We start from the raw sequence: 13206 nt of genomic DNA on the forward strand, positions 1-13206 counted from the left end.
ACCGAGACGGCTGCTGAGTGACTGACGGGTGGGAGCGTCTATACCATGGATGCGTTGGACAAAGGGAGGTGTCACCTCCTGGGCAGGTCGGAGCAGGACATTGGGCGATTTCATCACGCTACTCAGAACAGCATGCAGTTCAAAACCTGTGAATTGTTCCTTTCTGGAATTTTCCATTTAATATTTTCAGACCCCACTTGACTTCGGGCAACTGAAACCATGGGACGCAAAACCATGGATGGAGGTGCTACCGCCATCTCCCTTACACAGTTGAGTAAACTGAGGCACAGAAGAACACCAAGTAGCCTCAGAGTACATAGGAAATGGCAGAACTGAGGTGAAAAGCAGAGCAGGGGGCTGTAGAGTTAAACTGCTCGTCATTCCCGTGGCACTAGGCCTGGCCGAGCAGCCAGAGGCGTGGCTCTTGTCCTCTGCTGTGTAGCTAGAGGACAGCCATGCTTGTGCCGTGCCGTCTGTCCGTTTCTGTCTGTGTGAATAAAGGATTTGCAAGACACCCTTCCCCTCTGTGGACCCATGCCCTTACCTGCCTTGCCAGCTCCCCTGTGGGCTGGAGCAGCAGCAGCTAAGCCACCAGGTGGCCTGCGCTCCGCTGGAGGTGGAGGTGGCACCCGCAGGGGGAGGCAGTCTGCAGAGGAGGCAAGTAGAGAGCACCTGGGTAGGGGCTGAGCATGGCCCCTGCGCCTCTGCATGGGAAGTGCTGGAGATGCAGGCACCCCGAGGCCAGAGCCTAGCGCTCTCACAAGAGACCTCAGCTCCTGTTCAGGGACTGGGGCTTCTAAGCCAGAGTGCTCCTCCTACACCCACCACCCTGGATGTGGTTTCATTCCCTGGTCCCTGAGCCATAGCTGGGAGCGTGAGACTGGCCCCTGGGCTGCTCTGGGGACCCTACTTCAGGGGAGCCCTGCTACTCCCTATAACAGGCTGTGGGTCCTGTCCTGTGGCCTTTCTAGGTCTCGTACGTGTGGGTGAGCCCTGAGAGGGTCGCCGCACTGGGAGCCCCACAAAGGCAGGCCCTGGGGTCCCGTGTGTTAACAGAGCACCGGCGTCCAGGGATGGAGCAGTCAGGCCAGGACCTGTCCCAGGAGTGGGCAGGCTGTTAACCCAGGATGCGTTTGAGTTAGGATACATCCCATTCCTGTGGGCGGTGCTCACAGTTCCTCCAGAATCTGCAGGAAGTACTGGAGTGCACGACGAGACACGTCACTCAGTGTGAATGCTGTAGCTAGCTGCCTGGTCTGTGTCACCTGTGAAGAGACTGAGTTACGCTGTGATCTTTAGATACAATTCACGTGCCGTAAAATTCACCCTGCTTTTTTTTTTTTTTTTTGAGACAGTCTCCTTGTCACGCTCGGCCTAAATTTACACTTTTAAACTGTATAATTCAGTGGCTTCTATAGTCACGAGATTGTACAACTGTCATGACTGTCTAATTCTGAACATTTTCATCACCTCAGAAAGAAACCCCATGCCCATTAGCAGCCAGTCTCAATTCCTGGCTCCCCTAACCCGGCAGCCCACTTTCTATTTCTGGATTTGCCTATTCTGGACATTTCCAGATGAACGGAAGCATACGATATGTGGTCTTTTGTGTCTGCCTTTTTTCACGGTTCATATATGTTGCATCACGTATTAGTACTTTGGAGATTTTTTATGGCCTAATAATATTCTACTATACGGATATACCATGTTTTATCTACTTATTAGTTGATGAATATTTGGATTATTTCTCCTCTTTGACTATTATGAATTATGTTACTGTGAATAATCATGTATATACCTACAGATTGAATTGCTGACTTAAACGTCTTTTTGGCCGGGCGCAGTGACTCATGCCTTGTAATCTCAGCTCTGAGAGGCCGAGGCAGGAAGATCACTTGAGGTCAGGAGTTCAAGACCAGCTTGGCCAACATGGTGAAATCCCATCTCTACTAAAAATACAAAAAATTAGCTGGGCATGGTGGTGGGCACCTGTAATCCCTGCTACTTGGGAAGCTGAAGCTGGAGCATCTCTGGAACCCAGGAGGTGGAAGTTGCAGAGAGCTGAGATTGCGCCACTGCACTCCAGCCTAGGAGACAGCAAGACTCGGTCTCAAAAAAAAAAAAAAATCGCTGGGTGCAGTGGCTCACTCCTGTAATCCTAGCACTTTGGGAGGCTGAGGTGGGCAGATCACCTGAGGTCAGGAGTTCGAGACCAGCCTGACCAACATGGTGAAATCATGTCTCTACTAAAAATACAAAAATTAGCCAGGCATGGTGGCAGGCACCTGTAATCCCAGCTACTTGGGAGGATGAGGCAGGAGAATCGCTTGAACCCAGGAAGCAGAGGTTGCAGGGAGCCAGGATCATACCACTGAACTCCAGCCTGGGTGATGGAGTAAGACGCCATCTCAAGAAAAAAAAAAGAGCTTTTTTTCCTCCTGACATCAAATACCTGGTATCTTCCCTAATCCCACTTCTCCAACTCTTCTACACCAGCTAGGTGTCCAACAATTCAGTTCAGTTATGACACCGTCTACTTGGAGCTGGTGTCTGATGCCACAGGTTAAAGACCCAGTCCCACAAGATGGCCTCCACTGAGGCAGTCTTTCTCTTTGGAGAAATTCCTGTTTAAATCCTTTGCCAGCTGCAAGTCCTGGGCCACTTGTCCCGCTGACTGACAGGCTATAAATCAGACTGTGACTCCCTCCACAGGATTGATAATTTGCTAGAATGGCTTACAACATTCAGATAAGCGCTTTGCTTCTCTTCCTGGTGTTAAGTATCTTCTCATGTGCTTATTGGTTATTCCTTTATCTTCTTTGGAGAAATTCCTGTTTAAATCCTTTGCCTATTTTAAAATGAGATGATTTGGCCAGGCAAGGTGGCTCACACCTGTAGTCTCGCACTTTGGGAAGCCAAGGCAGGAGGATCATGAGGTCAAGAGTTTGAGACCAGCCTGACCAATATGGTGAAACCCCGTCTCTACTAAAAATACAAAAATTAGCCAGGCATGTTGACACATGCCTGTAATCTCAGCTACTCAGGAGGCTGAGGCAGGAGAATTGCTTGAACCTGGGAGGTGGAGGTTGCAGTGAGCCGAGATTGCGCCATTGCACTCCAGCCTGGGGGACAGGTCTAGAGTCCATCTCAAAAAAAATGAATAAATAAAAATAAATAAAATTGGATGATTTATCCTTTTTTTGCTGAGATGAAAGAGTTCTTTACATATTCTCGATACTAGACCCTTATTAGATGGATGATTACAAATGTTTTTCTCCCATTCTGAGATAATAAAAACCCATATAGATTTTTCCTTTTTTCTTGAGACAGAGTCTCACGCTGTCATCAGGATGGTCTCAATCTCTTGACCTCGTGATCCACCCGCCTCAGCCTCTCAGTGCTGGGATTACAGGTGTGAATCACCATGCCCGGCCCACTTTTTTTTTTCCCCAAGAGACAGGGTCTGGCTCTGTTGCCCAGGCTAGAGTGCAGTGATATGAACATGGCTCACTGCAACCTTGGCTCAAGTGACCTTCCTTCCCCGGCCTCCTGAGTAGCTAGGACTACAGGCACACACCACCATACCTGGCTCATTTTTTTAGTTTTTGGAGAGGTTAGGTCTTGTTATGTTGCCCAGGCTAGTCTTGAACTCCTGGTCCCAAGTGATCCTCTCACCTGAACCGCCCAAGTAGCTGAGATTATAGTCATGCCACCCCCAAGCCTAGCTAATCTTTTTAATTTTCTTGATAGTGTCCTTTGAAGCACAAAAGTTTTTAATTTTGATGAAATCGAGTTTATTTTTTTTTTTTTGCTTGTGTTTTAGGTGTCATATCTAACAAATACTACTTAATTTAAGGTGATGAAGAGTTGCATCTGTTTTCTTGAAGAATTTTTCTTTTGGGCTGGGTGCAGTGGCTCACGCCTGTAATCCCAGCACTTTGGGAGGCCGAGGCAGGTGGATCACGAGGTCAAGAGATCGAGACCATCCTGGTCAACATGGTGAAACCCCGTCTCTACTAAAAATACGAAAAAAGTAGCTGGGCATGGTGGCGTGCGCCTGTAATCCCAGCTACTCAGGAGGCTGAGGCAGGAGAATTGCCTGAACCCAGGAGGCGGAGGTTGCGGTGAGCCGAGATCACGCCATTGCACTGCAGCCTGGGTAACAAGAACGAAACTCCATCTCAAAAAAAAAAAAAAGAATTTTTCTTTTATAGTTTTAGCCCTTATGTTTAGATTTTTTTATGACCTTGAGTTAACTCTTGTTTTATGGTGTGAGGTAGGGGTTCAGTTTATTCCTTTGCATGTAGTTATCCAGTTAGTTGTCCCAGCACCATTTGTTAAAAAGACTGTTCCCACCCTCATTGAATTGTCTTGGCACCCTCAGTGAAAATCACTTGCCCACAGATGTTTGGGTTTACTTCTGGACTCAAAGTTTGATTGCATTGATCTGCATGCCTGTCCTTATGCCAGCACCGTACTGCCTTGATTACTGTTGTTTTGTAGTAAGTTTTGAAATTCAGAAGTGTGAGTCTTCCAACTTTGTTCATCTTTGATCAAGGTTGTTCTAGCCAATGGGGTTCTTTACCTTTCTATATGAATTTGAGATTGTCGGTTTCTGCAAAAAAAGAAAAAAAACCCAGCTGGGATTTTGATACAGATTGTTCTGAATCTGCACGTCAATTTAGGGAGTATTGCCATCTTAACAGTATTAAGTCTTCCAAATCATGAACATGGTATATCTTTCCATTTATTTAAAAGGTCTTCTTTCATTTCTTTCCACCATATTTTGTGTTTTGTTTTGTTTTGTTTTGTTTTGTTTTGTTTTGGAGTCAGGGTCTCGCTCTGTCACCAGGCTGGAATACAGTGGTGGGATTTTGGTTCACTGAAACCTTTACTCCCCAGGCTCAAGCAGTCCTCCCAGCTCAGCCTCTTGAGTACTTGGGACCACAGGTCTATACCACCATGCCCAGCTATTTTTTTAATATATTTTTATAGAGACAGGGTTTCATCATGTTGCTCAGGCTGGTCTCAAACTCCTGAGCTTAAGCAATCCTCTGCCTTGGCCTCCCAAAGTGCTGGGATTAGACATGAGCCGCCGCTCCTGGCCCACTTTGTTTTTTTTTTGTTTTTTTTTTGAGACGGATTCTCACTCTGTCGCCAGGCTGGAGTGCAGTGGCACCATCTTGGCTCATTGCAACCTCCATCTCCCGGGTTCAAGCCATTCCCCTGCCTCAGCCTCCCAAGTAGCTGGGACTACAGGCGTGTGCCACCACACCCAGCTGGTTTTTGTATTTTTAGTAGACATGGGGTTTCACCATGTTGGCCAGGATGGTCTGGATCTCTTGACCTCATGATCTGCCCTCCTACCTTAGCCTCGCAAAGTGCTGGGATTACAGGCACCATGCCCAACCTATTCCTAATCTTTTATTATTTTTGATGCTATCATAAGTAGAATTGTTTTCTTAATTTCATTTTCAGACTATTCATTGCTAGTATATAGAAATAGAACTGATGTTTGTATATTGGTCCTGTATATATCCTGCAAGCTTGCTAAACTCACTTATTAGCTCTAATAATTTTTTTGTTTATCCTTTTTCCTTAAGTCTTAATGTTTAAGCTGAAATTAACTTTCAGGTCAGAAAACAACATTGAATGCAGAAGAAATGGCGGACTTTTACAAGCAATTTTTAAGTAAAAATTTTCAGAAGCACATGTATTATAATAGGTAGGTATTTACTCTTTTCCTGAAAATTTGAATAGCACATCCAGATTAGGTGGGAGTATTTTCTTTTCTTTTTTTTTTTTTTTTGAGACGGAGTTTCACTCTTGTTACCCAGGCTGGAGTGCAGTGGTGCAATCTCAGCTCACCGCAACCTCTGCCTCCTGGGTTCAAGCAATTCTCCTAACTCAGCCTCCTGAGTAGCTGGGATTACAGGCACGTGCCATGCCCAGCTAATTTTTGTATTTTTAGTAGAGATGGGGTTTCACCATGTTGACCAGGATGGTCTTGATCTCTCGACCTCGTGATCCACCTGCCTTGGCCTCCCAAAGTGCTGGGATTATAGGCGTGAGCCACCACACCCAGCCAGTAGGAGTATTTTCTTACCTGAATTTAACAACATTCCATTCACATTTATATCAGAGGTAGAAGTTGTAAGACTTTATCAACTTTATTTTTGAAGTGACTGCAGTGGTTTAAAAAGATACCAGTTTTTTTAGGCCGGGCATTGTGGCTCATGTCTGTGATCCTAGCACTTTGGGAAGTTGAGGTGGGTGGATCATGAGGTCAAGAGGTAACTAGAATTCTAAAAGTTAAAAAGGAATGTGGGGGTCTTGCAATGTCTAGACCTCGTTTGGCTCCTGATTCAGATACCCACCTGTAAAATGATATTTTGGACAAATAGAGAAAATTGAACAGTAACTGCATATTAGTTTGTATTAATAAATTATTGTATATTTTGCACAGAATTATAATGTTGTGATTATGTCCTTTTTTAAAAAAATGTGTTAGCTGGTTACACATATATAATGGCTTATATTTACAGGTGAAATAATAGGACATGATATCTGAGATTTGCCTTAAAATATTTGTAGGTTGGATGCAGTGGCTCACACCTGTAATCCCATGACTTTGGGAGGCCAAAGTGGGTGGATCATTTGAAGCAAGGAGTTCAAGACCAGCCTGGGCAACATAGTGAAACCTTGTCTCTCCAAATAGCCAGGCGTGGTGGCGTGTGCCTGTAATTCCAGCTACCTGGAAGGCTGAGCTAGAAGGACCGCTTGAGCCCGGGAGGTTGAGGATCCCGCCACTCATTCCAGCCTAGATGACAGAGTGAGACCCTGTCTCAAAAATAAAATAAAATAAAATTTTATATATATATATAAACAGTTACAGAGTCTGATGGGCAGGTGAAGCCAGACCTCAAGAATGTCAATATGGGTCAGGCAGAGTGGCTCATACCTGTAATCCCAGCAGTTTGGGAGGCCAAGGTGGATGGATTGCTTGAGCCCAGGAGTTTGAGACCAGCCTGGACAACATGGCAAAACCCTGTCTCTACAAAAAATACAAAAATTAGCTGGGTATGGTAGCATGCACTTGTAGTCCCAGCTACAGGAGACTGAGGCAGGAGGATCCCTTGAGCCCAGGAGGTGGAGGTTGCAGTGAGCTGAGATCCCGCTACTCACTCCTGGGCCACAGAGTGAGACCCTGTTTAAAAAAAAAAAGAGAGAGAGAGAGAGAAAGAATGTCGATATGGTCAAAAGCTAGATGGGCTCAGTGAGGGACAGTCTGACCTAAAGATTAGTCCTGAAATATCTGGATTCCGTTTCTAAGGTCGTCATGTATTACTCGGAATTAGTTAAGTCATTCAAATAAGCAAGTATCATCTTTCCCTGGTCTTTGGACGCATAGCTTGTTTACACTAGGCACAATCTCTGATAGGCTTCATGTTTTCTCTCTTACCCAAGATCAGGCTTTAGAGGAGCCCGGTCCCCATCCCCACCTTCTGCCCCTGCCTCCCTGTGGCAGCAGCAGAAGTCTGGTTTGCCTTTCACCCGAATGTCATAGAATCAGGCTGTCTGTATTAGTGAAATGGAACGTGGCTTTTCCTTTAAGAACTGTAATCCCCGTGGGCTACCGGTTTTCTTTCCCTAGAAGCACTTATTTACTTTGGGCACTGCTCCTCATGGCAGCATCACTTATGTAAAGGTGGTCTGCAGGTGGAAAGGAGCTTTCTGTCCTGCCATGCAAAGCCTCCAGAGTGGTCGTGGCCCCATCACACTTCTGGAATGCGGCCAGCCCAGGAGGCCTGGGGTTTCCAAGGGCTCTCTTGGATCTTTTAGCAGAAATCAAAGGAGTACTTAAGAGGCTGAGGCAGAATTACTTGAACCCAGGAGGCGGAGGTTGCAGTAAGCCAAGATTATGCCACTGCACTCCAGCCTGGGCAACTAAGCAAGACACCCTCTCAAAAAAAAAACAAAAACACCAAAGGAGGATGGCAGCAGCCTCCAGAAACAGAAGGCTGGGGAGGGCTCCGGGCATTGCCAGTGGGCCTCACTCTCAGCCTGAAAAGAAGCAGGCCTCTCTGAGGCCTCTCTGGATAGTTTGTCTTTAACAAGGGCAGGGAAAGGGAGAGGCGGTGGTGAGGGCAGAGGCCTGGTCAGTTGAACTCACGTTGGCTGGGAGCTGCCCCTGGGCCAGGGCACCAAGCCCCAGTTCCTGCTGCCATGTCACCTGTGCATCCTGTTCCTCTACAGAGACTGGTACAAGCGCAACTTTGCCATCACTTTCTGCATGGGAAAAGTGGCTCTGGAAAGGATTTGGAACAAGCTCAAACGGAAACAAAAGAAGATGAGCAGCTAGGAGTCCCCGTGACCCAGCCGGAGTCCAGGTCTCCATGGGAAGCAGATGGTTAGAGAAGCTCCTTTCACAGGGCTCTGAGAAAAACTGAAGTGATCCCAGGAAGCCCACATCTTCCTAAGGGGGCCGTGGCCTGTCTGGGGACAGGGTGGGTCCTGCTGATGTGGGCTCTAGGCCAGCTTGTTGTCATGGACATGGCATTAAGGCCCAAGCACTGGGTGCCCATTTTCTGTGTTTCGAATTACACCAATTCAAAACAGAGCTATTTAAAAATACCGGCCAGGCACGCTGGCTCACGCCTTTAATCCCAGCACTTTGGGAGGCCTAGACGGGTGGATCACTTGAGGTCAGGAGTTCGAGAGCAGGCTGGACAACATGGCAAAACCCCATCTCTACAAAAAATTAGCCGGGCGTGGTGGCACACACCTGTAATCCCAGCTACTCAAGGCTGAGGCACGAGAATCGCTTGAACCCAGGAGGCGGAGGTTGCAGTGACCGAGATCATGCCACTGTACTCCAGCCTAGGAGACCAAGCGAGACTCCGTATCAAATCAATAAATAAAATAAAAATATTAATAAACCTTTACGGAATCAAAAAGCTTGCTGACGGGAATTTGGAAGCTGGCTGCCAAGTGTCTGTAAGCTGGCCGCGGGGTCAGACCACCTCGCTGTGAGTCATCAGCTGGTGGGTCCTCACCGGCTGCACCCTGAATGCGGTCCGCCGTGAGGACATGAGAGCGAGTGCCATTTTATTGCACGCCAACACGTTTAGCTTGATTCTTGGTGTTAACTGTTAGTAGATTCTTCAATGCCGTAAGCAAATTAACAAGAAACAGCAGCACTTATTTTCCTGTTTCCTTAAACACGAAGGTAAGTGGCCAGGCACGGTGGCTCACAACTCCTCACCTCATGTAATCGCACCAATTTGGGAGGCCAAGGCAAGCAAATCAGTTGAGCTCGGGAGTTTGAAACCAGTCTGGGCAACATGGTGAAACCCTGCCTCTACAAGAAATGCGAAAATTAGCTGTGTATAGTAGCACATGCCTGTAGTCCCAGCTACCCTAGAGGTGAGCTTCAAGGATTGAGTGAGCCAGGGAGGTCCAGACTGCAGTGAGCCAAGATCCCACCACTGGGCGACAGAGCCAGATCCTGTCTCAAAAAAACAAAAAAAGGCCAAGCGAGGTGGCTCATGTCTGTAATCTCAGCATTTTGGGTGACCGAGGTAGGTGGATCACCTGAGGTCAGTTCAAGACTGGCCTGGCCAACATGGTGAAACCTCGTCTCTACAATAATGATGGAGGGCGCCTGTAATCCCAGCTACCTGGGAGGCTGGAGTGGGAGAATCGCTTGAACCCCGGTGGTTGAGGTTACAGTGAGCTGAGATCGCACCACTGCACTCCAGCCTGGGTAACAGAGCAAGACTCCATCTCAAAAAAAAAAAAAAGATTATTCTAACCCAAAAATTGGCTGTTTTTTTTTTAATTAGGTTAATATAATTGTAATAGCCATATTCAAGTAAAGTATTTCTGTGGGCTTTTAAATATTTGCAAAATAAAGCTTATCTCAGTGATGTGTTTTATACCACTTTTCCCACAAAAATGCATGTTTGTTAAAATTCCCAGAATTTTAAATACTTTAATTTGGACTTTATTATTACTATTATTTTTAGAGACACGGTTTTGCCATGTTGGTCAGGCTGGTCTCAAACTCCTGACCTGAAGTGATCCGCCTGCCTCGGCCTCCCAAAGTGCTGGGATTACAGGCATGAGCCACCACGCCTGGCCCTAATTGGACTTTAAAAGGAAAATAAAATTGAGTCTCTCTCGCCCACTTTGTGTGTGGGTGGTATTTGTAGGCACCGAGTTTTACCTGCTCCTATTCACCCAAAAAAAGCCGGATGTGGCTATGAGAAGTTCAGCAGGGCTCCCGAGGGCCGTCTCAGGTCAGTGACAACAGGACATCCAATACCTGTCCTGGTTTTTGTTTTGTTTTGAGACAGTCTTACCCTGTCACCCAGGCTGGAGTGCAGTGGCAAGACCTCTGCTCACTGCAGCCTCCACCTCCTGGGTTCAAGCGATTGTCCTGCCTAAGCCTCCTGAATAGTGGGATTACCAGCGCATGCCACCACGCCCGGCCAATTTTTGTATTTTTACTAGAGACGGGGTTTCTCCATGTTGGCCAGGCTGGTCTGGAATTCCTGACCTCAGATGATCCGCCCGACTCGGCCTCCCAAAGTGCTGGGATTACAGGCATGAGCCACTGTGCCCTGGCCTTCCTTGTATTTATTTAATCTTAATAATGGACAGGAAGCCACACCTGCCTGCAAGCCTCAGCTCCCTTGATGCCATCCCATAGCTCTGGCAGAGCCCTCATCAGGGCTCCAGGTGGTGTCAGGTACAGCATTTGCTCTGCACAAATACTGGAGTTAGAATGCTTAATAGGACCATCTTCCAAAAAAACCTGCCCAGGCGAAGGCCTCTGTGTGAGGAGCATCTTTCGGAGCTGCAGGTGGAGGATCCAGGCTTGCCCACACTCATGCTGCTCTTTAAGGGAAACAGAATTGCATCAGGGCTGCAGAGAAGCCTTGCCTTGGGGCAGCAGTGCTCCCCTGCTTCGATTCTTTGCCCCTAAGAGGACAAAGCTTGAGAGCTGTTTTCTGACAAGCCCTTCAGTCTGCTTCCAGCGTGGGGAAGTGGCTGCTTCCACGCCTTTGTGCCGCAGTCACACGCTGTGGCTTCCGTCCCCAGCAGAGGAGTAAGCCACAGAAGGCCCTTTGTTCCGTACACGTGCAAGGAGTATTTTAGACTTCTGATTAACAGGGAAACCATGCAACTCCTGACAGATTGTATGACAAAGATTTCTGTTGGCTGATTTTTTTTTGTTTGTTACCAGCGTTGTTTTTTCTGTTGTTGTTTTTTTTAAAAAAATAAAAAAAACAGAAACAAGGCCGGGTTCAGTGGCTCATACCTGTAATCCCAGCACTTGGGAGGCCGAGGCGGGGGATCACGAGGTCAGGAGTTTCGAGACCAGCCTGGCCAACATGAGGAAACCCTGTCTGTACTGAAAATAAAAAAATTAGCCAGGCATGGTGGTGCACACCTGTAATCCCAGCTACTTGGGAGGCTGAGGTAGGAGAATGGCTTGAACCCGGGAGGTGGAGGTTGCATTGAGCCGAGATCTAGCCACTGCACTCAGACAGATCGAGAGTCCATCTCAAAAACAAACAGAAATAGCTCTATTCTGTTGGCATTTTTTTAAGTAAAAATTGTAACTGTATGTCTGGTTAGGAAATCGGAGCGGAATAGGAGGGAGTAGACAACAAAGGAATGGGCTTCTTTTCTAAATCCAGAATTAATTTTCCTGAAGGGGAGCTGGAGGTTCCTGCTCTGAAAGGCCCCCTGATTGGGAGGCAGCTGGTAGAGTTTGGGGTCTGGCATTTTCTCCCTGTGGCCCACTGGGTTTGCCAGAGTCTTGTTAGATTCCCTTTCAGGCTCCCCCATGCTTGTAGTTTTTTGCATTTTTTTTTTTTCAGACGGAGTCTTGCTTTTGTTGCCCAGGCTGCAGTGCAGTGGCGCGATCTCAGCTCACCGCAACCTCCACCTCCTGGGTTCAAGTGATTCTCCTGCCTCAGCCTCCCAAGTAGCTGGGACTACAGGCTTGTGCCACCACGCCCAGCTGATTTTTGTATTTTTAGTAGAGACGGGGTTTCTCCATGTTGGTCAGGCTGGTCTCAAACTCTCTACCTCAGGTGATCCGCCTGCCTCGGCCTCCCAAAGTGCTGGGATTACAGGCTTGAGCCACTGTGCCTGGCCAAAAATGATTTCTTGCTAAGTCATAACCAAAGCACTGTGAAATAACCCAATTGTAAGACATGAAATTTCTTTTTCTTTTCTTTTTTCTTTTTTGAGACACGGCCTTGCTCTGTCTCCTAGGCTGGAGTACAGTGGTACAGTCTCTGCTCACTGCAACCTCTGCCTCCCAGGCTCAAGCAATCCTCCTGCCTCAGCCTCCCGAGTAGCTCGGACTACAGGCGCTGACCACCACACCTAATTTTTATACTTTTTATAAAGACAGGGTTACACTATGTTGCCCAAGCTGGAATTCCTGAGTTTAAGCAATCCATCCACCTCATCCTCTCAAAATGCTGGGATTTCAGGCGTGAGCCACCTCTCCCAGCCAAGACATGAAATTTCAAGTAGAAATGTACAGACAACTATATGAGCCCTTCAAGGTATCTGTCATGCCTCACCTGTCTGGAGTCTCAGGTGGTGAATGCCCTCACAACCACTCCCCACTCCACAAACATGTGGCTCCTCTGCGAAGCTGCAGAGTCTTCCCCTGACTGGACAGGTGCCCCTGCTCTGTGCCCCTCAGTGCTCTGGACAAGCCTCAGTCATTTACAGAACTCTGGCCCGGCAAGGTGGCTCATGTCTGTAATCCCAGCACTTTGGGAGACTGAGGTGGGTAGATGACCTCAGGTCAGGAGTTCGAGACCAGCCTGGACCCAGCATGGCAAAACCCCATCTCTTAAAAAAAATACAAAAATTAGCCAGGTGTAGTGGTGGGCATCTGTAATCCCAGCTACTCAGGAGGCTGAGGCAGGAGAATCATTTGGACCTGGGAGGCAGAGGTAGTAGTGGGCTGAGATTGCACCACTGCACTCCAGCCTGGGTGACAGAGAGAGACTCTGTGTCAAAAGAAAAAAAAAAGGCTGGGCGCAGTGGCTCTAGCCTGTAATCTCAGCACTTTGGGAAGCCGAGGTGGGTGGATCACCTGAGGTTAGGAGTTTGAGACTAGCCTGAACAACATGGTGAAACCCTGTCTCTATTAAAAATACAAACATTAGC

General features: G+C 47.5%; 1 protein-coding gene across 3 annotated transcripts in view; it reads left to right on the top strand.

The window, feature by feature from the left end:
- The window catches only part of LOC105730155 (cytochrome c oxidase assembly factor 8), a 30547-nt gene extending 20609 nt beyond the window's left edge, over positions 1-9938 (top strand). Inside the window, exons 4-5 of one of the 3 annotated variants that reach the window (XM_021675242.2) lie at positions 5635-5725; positions 8257-9938. In XM_021675242.2, the coding sequence (XP_021530917.2) occupies positions 5635-5725; positions 8257-8362 (197 nt within the window). In that variant the 3' untranslated portion in view covers positions 8363-9938. The other 2 variants (XM_064375253.1, XM_012471180.2) reach the window with 2 other exon arrangements.
- Positions 9939-13206: the final 3268 nt, after the last annotated feature.

Source organism: Aotus nancymaae, unplaced genomic scaffold, assembly GCF_030222135.1.
Source record: "Aotus nancymaae isolate 86718 unplaced genomic scaffold, 86718_ANA_hifiasm-v0.15.2.pri h1tg000011l, whole genome shotgun sequence".
Classification (NCBI taxonomy): domain Eukaryota; kingdom Metazoa; phylum Chordata; class Mammalia; order Primates; family Aotidae; genus Aotus; species Aotus nancymaae.